The following is a 15106-nucleotide window of genomic DNA, read 5'->3' as shown; positions in this document are numbered from 1 at the left end:
TCTGGTTTATTTTCTTTAAATACTTAAACTCATTTCCATTCTGGCCTCCAAAGCTCCCCAAGGTACAATTTGATCTGTTGAAAAAAAAAGAGCATCAGCTTTTTTCTTTATTGCTTATTCATGTTTCCCACTTTGCAGTAATTCAGCATGGTAAACAAACAGCCTCTCTCTTATGTGCTGGTTTGAGTTCCAATTTTGGCAGTTTTGTAAACTGAAGTTTTACACTCCCACCATAGTTAGGATAACTTCATTCCCTAATGGATACTTAACACATCTAATTACTCTCTTTTTGAGCTGCAAGCGCTGTTGAAAAATGTCTCCGTTCTTTCAATTCCAGGAGCTTTCCAGCTGCAATGCTTTCTACTGAATAAAACATTTTCTGTACATAGACCAACATAGTCCCAACTGTACATAATAACCTCAGAATTCCACTGAGGGTTTTCTAGTGACATCATAATAAACTGCAAGAAAATGCTGCAGATGTATTAAATTATAGTTTGGGTATATTCTATTCTTTTTTATATATGATAACTCAGACATTTGTCTCAGTAACTTGAATATTTTTCTGCACTACTTCAAAACTAGAAGGCACATAATTTCAAAGCAAGGTGCAGAGGCCTATTTCATATTTGTAAGGACAAACTGAATGACTGAATAGATCATTACTATTTCTTTTGCATGCTAAAATTCCCATGTTGTTTCTTCACACTCCTTAGTCAAATGTCAGGATTTTTAAACTTTAAACTTTTAAATTTAAAAATAAAAAAATCAACTTTTGTTAAAAACTTAAGATCAATGTTGACAAACACTGACATGGAATATCAGACCCCCTATAAATTGTGACAGGATTATAATTTGAACTACTGAGTGAAACAGTTGGGTTGTGTCAAAATACCCTGGCAGCACTCCATGATCCCAAAGTCTGTTATTCAGATCTCTAAAGAAAATGATAACTCAATTTAACTCGTCATACAACGCTGACATGGGAATGAATGATTTGCTGAGATGGTTTTAGCCTGTTATACATGTCTCAGAGTGCTTAGCCCTCTACTAGATATAAGGGTTGAGTTTGATAGTCCAGAAAGGAAGGCTAACAACTATAGATGCTTCATTTCCAACTGGGAACAGGGACTGGTAATGCTTGAGCATTTCAGGCCACAGGATATCAATTACTCCCCACATCAACAAAGAAGCAGAGAGAAAAGCAAGGATTTATGAAGTGCCTGAGGGTGCTCCTAATGGAGAGTCACTTAAATTGAGGGGCTACTTCTACTCTTGGCTCTGAGCTTTGGTTTCCAATTGCAAATAGAACTTGGCTGCTATTGCAAATGTTTACTTGTTCACGTGCTGTTAAGGCCTAGATTGGTTTTAGGATGTAGAAAATCCTCACCTAGAGTGTAAATGCCTCCATGAGACTGTGGTGATTGTCTGCATGCGGTGTTGCTTGAACCTCACCTACAAAGTCACAGGAGGCCAAGGCTCTCCCTCTGCCCAGTCTATACTAGCAGCTCACTGTCTCAGGGGGCATTTCAAACAGATATAGAAAGGAGCTGAACCAGAGGGAGCGAGACCTTAAGTGATGATACACAGAAGACAGGGACTTGAATAAATAACTGAAGTGAGATGTTGTGGTTTAGCCTCAGCTGAGAGCTGAATACCACTCAGTTGCCTGTTCTTTAAAAGGAAAGGGGGTAAAGTTGGGGGGGGGGAGGGGGAAGCGCAGCAAAACATGTCTTGCAGCTCACAAGGCCAACGGTATCCTGGGCTCCATTAGAAGAGGGGTGGCCAGCAGGGACAGGGAGGTGATTGTTCCTCTCTACTCTGCCCTCGTGAGGCCCCATCTGGAGTACTGTGTCCAGATCTGGGGTCCCCAACACAAGAAAGATGTGGAACTGTTGGAGAGGGTTCAGAGGAGGGCCACAAAGATGATTAGAGGGCTGGAGCATCTGCCCTACGAAGAGAGGCTGAGGGAGCTGGGCTTGTTCAGCCTGGAGAAGAGAAGGCTGTGGGGGGACCTCATTGCAGCCTTCCAGTACCCGAAGGGAGCCTATAAGCAGTAGGGGAATCAACTTTTTAAAAGGATAGACAATGGCAGGACAAGGGGGAATGGATTAAAACTAAAGGAAGGAAGGTTTAGATTAGATATTAGGGGGAAGTTTTTTACAGAGAGAGTGGTGAGGTGCTGGAACAGACTGCCCAGAGAAGTAGTGGATGCCCCGTCCCTGAAGGTGTTCAAGGCCAGGTTGGATGGGGCCCTGGGCAGCCTTGTGTAGATCCAGGCCTGAGGTTGGTGTCCCTGCCTGTGGCAGGAGGGTTGGAGCTCTATGATCCTTGGGGTCCTTTCCAACCCATGCCATTCTATGATTCTATGATATGTCTCTCTTCTTTAAAGTCACTCTCATTTTTGTAAAGGATTTAGAAGACTAGATTTTTCACTCTCATGTGCTTTTACAGACTTGTAGCCTCAAGAGTAAAAACCTGCTTTGGAAAAATGGCTGGCTGCCCCTTGGAGTGCTTGGCTAGCTAATCTTTCATTGTATTTTCTAGTGTCTGTGTTGACCCAAGAGGAAGGGGGCTTGGGGGTGAGAGAGATCACTGAAGCAGTGGGAGCAAGGATAACCCAGCATGTAGCTTGCTGAAGGAGACTGGAGAACTAAAGGGCAGAGTGAGAGGGTAGGAGACCTAGAAAGTTTCCTCTGGTATGGAGAGATGAGATGATCAGGAAAAAAAAGGATTGGAAGGTGTGACAGATAAAACCAATTCACCATGAAAGAATGGGAGAAGATGAGGACATTCACATTAGGGAGAAATTAAGCAAAAGAACCAACAGAGAGAAAAAAAGAGACAAGCTTGTCTGGTAAGATTGTAAGAGAGCACCCGCGAGCAGAAGGAGCAAAAAAACTAGTAAGTGAATTTTTATTATTTATTGCTATTAATACATCTTTGTCTTGGCAAGAGAGGGTGGATTCAGCTTTGATCTCCCCATATACTGAAGAAGCATTGGGCTCCTCATGATCAAAGTAGTAGAGTACAAATACTGTAGGAAGCCTATGAATGGAAAGCAGAGCCTAAAAACATGCAGCAACAATTTAAACTGTCCTGTTTCAAATACTGATACTCTGGTTATCTTAAACGTATGTGTGCAACACAACACTGTCTGCCAGAGGCCAACAACTCTGATCTTGAAGGCAATGCGTCTCCAGGGAGACTGGAAGTGTATGGTGTATTGGTTTTTTTTTTTTTTTAACTTCTAAACTACTTCTCAGGATGAAAAAAAGTACCCTTTTTCTCACATTAAGTAGAACATTCATACCCATCTACACATATATATTTTCACCCTCTTTTCCCACAATTCATTCTTTATCAACTTACTGGATGGAGTTCTCAATGCGTGTGATGGTGAGGAAAGCTGCTAAGTTTGCTGTGTAGGAGGAGATGACAATCAAAGCAAAAAGCCACCAAGCCCCCATCATCAGTCGGGTTGCCAGGGTCGTGTATGGAACCTCTCCTCCTGTGGGGAAGAAGGAAAAGCAAGAATTTTAATTTGGTAGAAGAAAAACCCAAATGTTGATTACTCATGCATTTCTCAAGAGAACAAGGATAGCAGAATTCTCCTAAAACAGGTGGTTTTAGTAAACTGAACAGGAGTTCAATCCACGCTTCCTATGCAATAAAATACTGAAGGAAGCCCACACTGCCAGCCATGATGATGGCAATCTCTTTTGCCATCATGTCTTTAATTGCAATTCATCTGCCGGTCCTGTCCTTTAGAGATCTTATCTGCAAAGCTGAATTAAGTTCTCTTATTATTGAGAAAATAAAGTTAAAACCCCACCTCAGTAAAACACTTCTGTAGGCAGGCAGATGCTTGTGAGAGCCATATGTGTGTGCACAACTTGTTGCAAGTGAACTTGGACGTGCAAAGAAAAAACCAAGAATCATATATATATATTGAAGAATACAAAATTGTTTTGCATTCCCATATTTGTTTTCCTTTAAAATTCAACTGCCATGTAAACAAAACAGCAGCCAACTAAACTTCCAGTATCTGAGCTGCCCACCACCGTTTGTCTGAACAGAGTCCAGATTAGCAAGCCATGAAAAGGAATGTTTTTTATTCAAATAGCTACACCAAAACACACTAGTTCAGAGTCTCTGAAAGAACTCTTTCAGCTAAAAAATACAAACCATGGTTTCAAAAATACCCATACTTTCATCACTATAAGTTCTGTCACAGATATAAGTAATTAGGGGGAACAGGTGAATGCAGCAACCACCCACAGTCAACAGCTCAAGATGTTCACCCATTTCCTCTCCTCCTATAATCAGCAATTTGAAAAGCTGTCATTACTTTTGAGGGAGTTTTCTCACATGCAAAATCTTATGATGGTACAATAGCTGTGAATTTCAAAAACAAAAGCTCCTGTAAGTATTTTCTGCTGGATCTTTGCTTATGTAAAACCTCCTTCATGTTTCCCCAGAAAGAAGGCTTAATGGAAATGTAAATTACTATTACTCCCATTCCAAATCCAAATAACTTTGTTATAAACATGAAACAGATTTAATCAATGCCTCAATATGAAGGAGGTACCTGACTGTTTTATTAAAATTTTGTCCTGGCCATAGAACAGTTGTGAATTCTGCATCACCATAACATGGACAAACTTGAAGCTTTTTTCGTGCTTCAGTGATGTGGAGTTGTACATCATGTGAAATAACAACTGACTCTATATTTTAGCTACATAAATATTGAAATACTTGTCCTTTTAAGAATTCCCATATTGAAAGGCAAAATCTATATTAGACCTGTGTAGTTGGAAATTAATTTCCTTTTATTTCCAAGATGTCCTGTAATTATATGGAATAAGAATCCACCAATAAGATCAGGAGATGGTATTTCAATACAAGGACGTTTGAAGATGAACATTAACTTCAATGTCTGAAGATATGGTTTTCTCTCCCACATAAATTTTAAATTATTTTTAATAGAATATTTCTGCTTTACAACAATTTTTGTAATGTCATTGAAATAGTAAAAATGATTTTTAATCAAATTAAAAGAGCAGATAGCTGTATCACTTAATAGGAACAGTCTGTTTGTCCCTTTAACTTTCAGGTACCAATCCTGCAGATAATCTTAGTATTGAAATGAAATGGGTAGAGTGATAGAGAAGAAACCAACAATCTACTGGACATCTTTGCATTTTCATTTCTCAGCTGAGTAAAACTTCTCACATTTTTTTCACATTAAAAAATTCTCACTTTTTATTTTTATTTTTTTAAATCAAAATGAAATGCCAGAAAAAGAGAGGACTGAAAAGTCACACACGTGGTTGCTGGTTTTCAAGTGAGGATGCTGTGCAACAAGCGACCAAGAAAGCCGTAACAGAGCCCTGCGGCACAGCATTCCCCTACAGTACATACAATGCATTTTTCCCATACATACATCCATAAGGTCATACCCCCAGTGTTGATGGTTACTTTCTTTTTTTCAAACATCCATGTTAACAAAAGACTTTAAAAACCTGAGAGTGCTGGTCATCTCAACTGCTTTTAGTTCACTCAGGTGTTTGTGAAGTCGTGTTCCCAATTCACAGCTGCACCTTGTATTATCAGCAGTCAATAAATGAAGCTTGAGGAAAAAGCTGGCATCCAAGTACACGTACAGGAAACACATATCAAAATAATTCGTCACTCCTGCCCCTACTCTTTGCCCTGACACTTCTTAAATTGCTATTTCTAAAGCAGGACTGACACTGCAACTCTGTAGGTACATGATTTTTAAGCAGTACAGGCAGGGTATTCTACCTCTCCCAGCCAAAGGAAAAAAGAAACAAAAATAAAAGTGGATCTTTTACTGCCACAGTATCATTCCTTTGGCATCTATTAGGAGACTTACTGCGATACAGTCTTGTTCTTTTATACTGTTTGCTGAAAAATTTCCCACACCATGACAGCTCACCTTAAGAAACCCCTACACTTCCATCCCCCAAATTTGTTAGGGATAAAACTTTCCAGAGTTTTCTTTCAGTGCAAATGTATGTGTTTTCTCAGTGTAGAAGAGTACCAAGTAATTCAGGAGAGCAACAATCCCTGGTTTTCTATTAACATTACCATGACAAAGAGCTACAGACCTAACAGTCGCTATTGTTGTCTATAAATTTGTATGCAGAGTGACATGCTTGTAAAACTCCCCGGGCTCTGCTTCCCAATACCTAATGTGAGTTTCCGGTGCATAGACATCTTTATGGATGACATCATATTCTAGTTACGAGGGGTGGTGCACAGCACACATCACGCAAGTGACAAGGGAGCCAAGAAGGTGAAACAAGTCTTTTCCTGCTGTGGTTTTTCACATCATACCAGGAAGACTGGCCACCTGGTGCTATGTAAACATACGTTGGTGACCAGAGTAAAAATCTATTTTATCCCACCTCACTCCTATAGCAAAAATTCATCAATGGGAGTTAACGTGCTGGTAGTGGTTACAATACTAACAACACTACTCTTGCAGCATGCTAAACAACACTTAAAAATACTGAGCTCCGCTCACGAAACAAATGGAAACCAAAGACGACACTCAGAAGTCCTGTAGTTTGTCATCTTAAGAGGCAGAGATCAAATGAATGCAGAGGCTGTATTATTCTTTAGACTTGGCCCTTCCAATACATTGGCAGAAGGGTATAATTTGGCACAAAACACCATCACATATTCTGTGACTACAGCTCCTAATATAATTCAGCTGACACGTTAGATATGCATGAAAAATCATTTAAAAATCTAATCTGCCTTTAAAATTTTCAGGAAGCATGTGCAGGGGGAAAAAAGTTATCTTCCAGAGTATTTGCAAAAAGCAATCTTGCTGGGACTTTTCTGAAAGAGCTGAATTACTGTAGAAGTGACAGTGAAAGAAATTACTTTTAGTCCTCCCACTCTCACCTAATGCAGCTCTCCCTCATCAATCCTACATCAGTTTAATGCTGGCCTCCTTTAGACGACAGGCTTAGACTGCAACCTATCTTATGAATTTTTGTTTATTCCCATTTCTTTCCAAGTGCTTCAAGCTAAATATCAGGAGGTAAGAAAAATAACTTACTGCCTTGACAATGCAAACAATATAATGTATAATTATGACAAACCTAAATCTGAGGAAAAAAAACAACTTTAGGAGATAAAATTGGAATCTATACCATTCGCATAAAGATTTCTAATACCTTTGAAGTTATTTTCCCTTGTTAGCAGTAAGTTTAAGGGTTTCTTCAAGTCAAAAATCTCAAGTGAATATTACAGGCAGGAAGAAGGAATGAAATCATGAGAAAAATGAGCAAAACAGGGAAATGGAGGATCTCATGATCTCCTGATGAGATCTTGATATTCTATAATTCCAAACTAAATTTTAATAATTCAAAATGCATATGTTGTTTTTCTCAGGGATTTGTCAATTGTCTGAAGAAAAACCATGTCCATCTGTGTAGTCCAGAACTATGAAAATGTTTTAGGTAGAAATGGAAAGAATTCTTATTCTGTGGGCAAAAAACCATGATGAAACAGTTCTTGGAGAAGTTTGAACTACACTTGACATTTCTGAGATCAAGCCTGGTGGCAGCCATCTTTCCAAAAAGCTATGCAACTGCTGTTACTAGTCATCCAGGCAGTAAATGTGCAAGATAAGGTCTCTCTCTCTGATTTAATATTGATTTAAAAACTTCACTGTGAAGGCACAATATTTATAAATAAAATTCATTTGCTTAACAGCTCAAAAGTAATATTTTTACTATTATAAAAGCAAATAGCATGACAACATAGAGCCCACAATGTTGAGAAAACTCAGAATTGCTTATTTGGAACAATAACACCTTTTGAACATTAATTATTGAAAAGTAATTTATAAACAACCACACACAGAGAACCATCAACCACCATTATTCTATGTCCTGAAAGTGCTAACTCTACTAAATGATGCTTCTGGGAGAAGCTGAGAGCTGGACTGGGAGTCTTCTGCAGCCACTCCGTATGTGAAGAGAGAGGCTTAGATGTGAAACCTCTGCTCCTACAGGAAGGACATGACAAGAATCATGACTTGTGATTTCTGTTTGCAATAACCACAGCTGTTAGGGAATTCCCCAAGACTAGGTTCTTATTATAGACAAAAATCACTTTGTCACCAGTGCTTACCATCAATGCTACCTTATCATTCTCACTTCAAGAATGTGTATCAGTTGCAAATAACTTTGCCAAATTTCAACCTTTTAAGCTGCAATATTGTCTGCTAGAGGTCCACAGCAAGCTGAATTTCTGTGCAAGGGGTTTTAGCCCAATTTTTTTTTTCAGATAATTTTGAGGCCCGTGAAAAAGATGTCAATTGCGACTGTTTTGTTGAGGAAGTTTAACACAAACTTAAAAGCAGGGATCTTGATTCTGCTTGGAAAAGGAAGGTGAAGAAATAATAAGGTGGGTTAACTGGGGACAGGTTCTGGTTTTGCTTTTTCTTGAAGAAATTCTGTCCACATTCAGTGAATTACTGGCCTTTGGAAAAAAAACACAAAGGACTAGGAGTTGGCTGCAGTTTAGCCTTTAGCTTGTTAAAACAGTCACATCAATTATGCTGTGCATCTGCAATTTCCATTTGCACAAATATAAAGTGTAGAGTTCTGTTGCAAAGAGTTTAGATCAATGTATGTCTTTATGTTTTCTTTGTGAAAGGGACATTTAATAGAGAGTGGGTGTATGGGAAGTAGTTAGTATTAACAAAGAGGCAAAGGCATCTTATATTTCAGCTATTTTTGCCATGAGAAACAAAACCTGAAGTTTGACTGAGCTCTGTTATCTTTGCAAAACTCTGCAAAGCTGAGCTCTTCAAAGGCAGAATCTTTCAGGCATTAGCTAAAGCTATTGTTCTGTTAAAAACTTTCTTGAGAATACAAAATCTCTCCTATTTTCAATTGAAAATACTCAATTCAGCACAGGACAAAAAAAATACAGTCAATGAAGCCTGTGAAATAAATGCAGCTTGAAAGTTGTTGGAAAAATCTCTCATCATGAATTTTTCTTCCTTTCTTTTCATTTTTCACCCATACTTTTCCATTCTTCCTTGAGCTGTGCAGAGTGCATTAATTTCCATAACACACAAGCTGTCATGTCATAACCCGAGTTTGTAATATTACATTGTGTGCTGAAGTTAACACCCATTGACCACAGCAGGCATGACATGTATTCTTCAACAGGAGAATACAACCCTTTGAATCAGTAATGCCTTCCAAATAAGCTTGTAAATCAGTGCCTGAATTCCCCAGCCTTGCAAATATTGGCAGATTGTAGGGGATTGAGAGTAGGGAAAGAACTGAGCATGAGGCAGGGCTAGCAGCCAGATTCTACAAGGTCTGGACAAGTTCAAGAGCCAGCTATTGCTTTTATTCACCACACCACCTGTTTCTCCCCTAGGATTTTGTTTTTATTAAAACGTAGTGATTTTATTTCATTTTTTTTAAAAAAAATTACATATGAAGAGAGACATTCAGATATTTTGGTTCATGCATTTCTTCAGGTCTTAATTTCTAAAAAGAGAGCATTGCCTCCAGGTATTATTACTATACATTACTATTAATAGTGTGACAGTACTCCAAATATATTAGGTAGTAAGTTACACGGATTGCTTTCTTGGTTCACTGGAAGTAGTAGGATTAGAAGAGAGCCAATTATTTTTACTAAAGTTATTAGAAAAGCTTCCATCAAAACCAAAAGAGCAAGCAAGTTTTTTTTTTAATAAAATAGCAAACCTCATGTATAATAGGGAATTTAATTGTCAAAATATTCTCACCTATTAGTTTTCTAAAAATAAACATAAAGCAAATGAGAAACAAAAAACACTTCAGAAGAGATATTTGAAACATTTATAAACATTGAAATAATTATAAGTGTTTGTATATTCTTCTATTTGCTGTAAAAATAATTTAGTGGAGCCATTGGAAATTCATGGAAAGTTTGGTAGTCATTAATCTTAAAATTTGAAATATTAGATACAATTTTTATGTGTATCTTCATAGCATACAATTGATAGAGGAGACATTTTCTTATGATTACTTCAACAGCATTAGAGCTCTTCTGAGTTTAGAGCTGGCCTGTTCTTACAGAACATGAGTCCTTGATATGCCAAGCACCATGCTTAAAGGACAAACTGAATATACCCTATCTCTGTCTTTACTGAAAATCTCCTTGCTCATCCTTTGTTAACAGCTTACAGCAGCACTCCCTGTCTTCAGGTACCCCAGTGCCTGGCTGGGGTGTGGCTACCAGCAATACACTACAAAGTATTTTTCTGTATGTGTAGACACAGTAGACGCTGACTTAACTGTGGATATGCTTTGGCTTCCTTTTCTCCATTATTTCTACAGCTTTCTTCCTCGTTTTCTGCCTGATTTTGAGGAGAAAGTCTGTTGTGCTCTTTGAGAAATACTAATGTTTTGAATCTTCAATACCAAGCTTTTTAATTGTGATCTCTTTTGGAATGGTTAAGTGCTGTCTATATTATTTAAGTTTTTCATGTTGTTACTTCCATATATTAAGATGAAAGAAAATTTTGAGTTGAAGGCTCCATTAGGTCTTTAGGTTTGATGTGAGATTTTTTTTTTGGCCAGCTTTTGAAAACATGCCCAATGCTAAAGGACTGAGATCAACAAACAGTTTCCCCGGAATCTCCTTAAGCAAGGTATTTTAAAATTTTTGGGTGAAAATTGTTTGTATTTGCTGATTTGGAAATATCTGATGTTAGTAGCTTCTGTTTAACATCCTCCTGAGTTGCTCTTGACATGGAAAGTATTGAATTTGCTTTTTCACAAATGCGTAAGAGACATATTTATTGCCTTTCTGGCATAGCTATTTTGAATGGTATCACCTTCACCTAAAGCACCGTTATCACCTTTAGCTTGGAACAAAATTTTCAAAGCCCTTCTTCCTGTTGCTCTCAACTCTGACTCATGTCTGTGAACACTTGCTCCCCATGCCATTTTTCCTGCAGTTTGTAGCTTCTAACTCTTGATGCGATCAATGCTCCTTTTTCTTTCCATCTGCTCTATATATGCATTCAAGATGCTTCAGCATGGGAAGCGTGGGATTTGAAGCATACATCATTCAGTTTAAATGCCCCTATTATACCAGATTTTCCCTTATGCATTACAGATAGGCACTAGAAGACCCAATCAGCCTCTACTCCAGTGTGATTTGGTGATGTACAGTAGACACTGACTCCCATTTCACGTTCCAGCCATTAGCACACAGTCCCACAAGAAACCAAGATCAAGTCCTCGATGCCTCTGAAATACCTGGTGCTGTACTGACATAGTGACACTCTTCTTCCTCTTTTGCCCGCCCTGTCCATCTCTCTTTCGGTAATTCATAGTGTCATACGGTCCTGCTAAGTTTCAGTGACACCACAAAGACGAAATCTCTATTCGTGACTAATTCCAACTGTTCTTGTTTATTACTCAGATTTCTGGCACTGGACTACAGGCAATTAAAGAGTGTGTTCACTTTGTCATTTGGTGCCCAGATTAATTTTTTGTCCCCCTTACTGTCTTACTTCTAAACTAAACAATCACTCTCTCCCATTCGTTGTTATTAGTGTAATGATCCCCCAACTAATCTCATTATGCTTGCTTCCTGGAAGATTTTTTGCTTTCAGCTGGGTGGGAAGCACTGCCCTCATTGCCCTCCCAGAAGGGAAGCAATGATCCACATACGAAAGATCTCTCCATTAATTTCTCCCCTTTATGTGACAGGGAGAATATCGGAGCTGATCTTTCTTCTCCTCCAGGCTTATTTCAAATCACTCCTAGTCATCTGAAATCTGGAAATGTAGCTTGAGAAGCTGTATCTTATGCATGCTTATAGATCCTTATCAACAACTCTGGAAGGCAGCTATCCTGAGGGTATATACACATGGATGTGCAGGTAGATTACATTTAGGCTCTCTCCAACCTCCCACCAAGGAGGCCAGACGTGAGCCCGCTCCAATCTGAAAGAGAGATTACTATGTTACTTTGACATTCTTGGTTACTGCTGGCTAGTAATGACCTCCAAGTTATATTTCTTATCTTGCAAACTCCCTGTGAATATTCTCTGTTTGCTACTGCTGTGCATCTGTTTGGATGTGCCTTTGGCATTTGACTTGGATACTAAGGCTCATTGCTCAGCTCTGTTTCCTCATTAATAGGAAGACATTACCCACACTGAGATTTCAAATGCTGGGGCTAATCAAGGACCAATGGCACTGCCACTAAGCCCTCATTAAGTTGCAGCCCAATGTACCCATCTCATAAGTCTGGTCAGGTATCTTGACAGATAACCTGATGGTCAATTATATCCAAAAGATGGCCCAAATGACTATTCACAAACTATTTTGCTTGAAACACAGGATCCTCAGTCATGTTCTTTGAAACCCTTCTCTCTCAAGCTAGAAAATGCTCTAGCACCAAGGAAAGGGCAAGTGCTACCAGGGCAAAGAACTTCAGCCTCTTAGAGTGTTGGCTCACCACTGTGTTAAGAGATGTACAGAACATTTATAAGTTTGAGTCTCTGCTGCTTCGACTGTCAAGTTATTTTTCTATCTGTCTTCAAAAACCAAGCCTGCTTGCTGTCTTTACTGCAACAGCTTCATTCGAGTGACAGAGGGCTAATAATTTTCCACCCAATTCCCTTGTAAAACTCTGCCAGGGTACAGCATGAACTGTCATAGGCACCCTTGATAAAATTTTTGTTTGGAAATTAATCTACCTGCAAAAGCCTGTCAGACCCAGTGATTCACCATATACTTCCAATCATTTGTTTTTGAAGAGCCCCCCCTTCCTCCCTGGATCCAATTAATACATGACAGCAGTTAGAGGCTCTATAAGGCTGAAAACCCCCCTCATGACAAAAGCACTACTAAGGACAAATAAAGGAGGGAAGCCAGGCACAACATCCCTTTGGGTAAATGGGAGTTGTCCCTATAAAGGTCAGCTTTAACTCTGTCTTAATCCTCAGGTATGGAATACAGGATTTCTATAATGTTCACGATTTCCATTTTAAATCACTCTCAAACTCTGACTAGACTGTGCCGGATTCAGACTGAGAAGAATGTAGATAGAACTGCACTCTCTCTGCTAATACTTTTTAAGCTGCTGCTTTTTTAGAGCTGAAAAAACATTCCATAATTTAAATCCCTATTCATCCTAAACATAATGATCAGGTTTGAGAGAAGAAAGCAGAGAATGAAAACAGAAAAATAATTGTTTCATGGGAGAAGCAATAGAAAGTCAAAACCCAAATCCAGAGGACTTTCTTTAAGGTTATATTAAACAGAAATTCAAACCTCTGATTAAAAATGAGAAAAATACAATAATGAAGATTTTTACTTACTTTTTATATGCAGGAATTTTTAGATAAAACCCAAGCATTTAAATATATACTGAAAGTATCAAAAAGGGTCTCATAACTGTATTCCAGAAGAAAAGGATCTAACGCGCTAATGGAAAGTCTAACCTCTTTTCAGCTGAGCTGAGATTCCAATTTTCTGCATCACTAGCAATGATAATGTTACACAAACAGTGTTCAATCATTAAATTAATTCCCATTAAATCAATGTCCTTAAAGGCCAAACAGACCTTTAATAATTACCTGATTAAAATTATGTTAGCATAGCATATTAGTTATAGTATATTTATAATTCCCTTCCCAACAATACACCGTTTCTTTCCACCCATCTTGTTGAAAGGGTGACGCTGAGGCAAAAGTTGGGAAGGGAAGCACATCATATCACTACGTAACAAATGGCTGTGGGTCTTCTCCTGATATTGGTTATACTTAATATACATTAATCAGATTTGCATTTCTATTATGTAGTCTAGGAATTATTTCCTGACTTTTAACTGTAGACGCACAAAATAATTTACTTCTTTCAGATATTAGCAACTTTGCAGTGGTAAAATTCTGTCTTCCTGTGGAATTAGCAAAAAATTATGTTTTCAGTTGAAAATGAAAGCATATCACAGAGAAAATGTTACAAGTAATAGTGTGCAGCAGACTTGTGCAGTGTAATTTCACAGAAGGAGATGGATAGACTTTGCTACTAAAAGTTCTGGAAAATGTATCTTAAAAGTATATTTCATCAAAGAAGAGTAATGACTGCAGCTGAAGTTTGAAAATGGAGGCTTCTACTTGTGTTTGCTGAAGTTACTGGTAGGTCTCAGAAGTAGCATTACTTGACTTATAATACACATATGCAGATGTTGGAATATCATGCAGGTCTTGATATTTGAAAATAAATAATTTGTGTGCTGTAAGTATGACCAGATTGGAACTGTGAGGCTTGAATGAGTAAGTTGGCCAAAACGTCTTGTATTCATTTAAAATTTAATTTTGGGGTTACCCAATACAGTACCAGTCATTGACATAATCATAAATAATTGTGCAACAAGGCTAGCAATTTTACCAGCAGCTGTTTGCTCAAAAGCAGGTCTGACCAGATCATCTTTCATTGCTGCTTTTACCACACTGGACAATAATTTTACATGATACAATTATAAACATACACACATGCAGGAGCAAACACAGACTAGAGCTCAGCGTGCATGTGTAGCAAACACAAGGAGCTTCTGAGGATCCTCTTCTTTAGGGCTGTGACGTGTGTTTTTATGATTGCACCTGACTGCATGCCTGCATAAAGGCACTATTTGCAGCTACTCTGAATGCATCAAAATGATATATGCTAGCTAATATTTTAGAGAATGTTGTCACCCGATCTTAACAAATAACCTTGCACACTGTCAACCTTCTGATTAGATGTCAAGAGATGCTGAAGACCCAATTTCCCTATTACTAATGGCTGGATACAAATGCTCTAAAGCCTCAAACAATCAACCACAATTATCATCTCTGGTACATACGCATAAGTAGCTAAGAAGCTAACTGTCACATACAGTTTGCATCGTGGTGGCCTTTCTGTAGACTACTGACAGTGTTATGTGTAGTACCTTCCGGGATGGCAAAAAGAGCTGTGTACAATGGACTGAAAACAGGCCATCTGTACATACAATTAACGTTAAACTGAACAATGTCATTAATGAGGTATTAA

General features: G+C 38.3%; 1 protein-coding gene across 2 annotated transcripts in view; it reads right to left on the bottom strand.

Annotated features, from left to right (window-relative positions):
• The window catches only part of GRID2 (glutamate ionotropic receptor delta type subunit 2), a gene marked incomplete at both ends in the record, with an annotated part of 718543 nt that overhangs the window by 101732 nt on the left and 601705 nt on the right, over nt 1-15106 (bottom strand). For both annotated transcript variants that reach the window (XM_084263639.1, XM_084263640.1), the window contains one exon: nt 3373-3511. In XM_084263639.1, the coding sequence (XP_084119765.1) occupies nt 3373-3511 (139 nt within the window). The remainder of the gene's footprint in view (nt 1-3372; nt 3512-15106) is intronic.

Source organism: Gallinula chloropus, assembly GCF_964237585.1.
Source record: "Gallinula chloropus genome assembly, chromosome: 4".
Classification (NCBI taxonomy): Eukaryota; Metazoa; Chordata; class Aves; order Gruiformes; family Rallidae; genus Gallinula; species Gallinula chloropus.
Note: the sequence above shows the minus strand (reverse complement) of the source record. Positions and strands in the feature narration are given on the sequence as shown.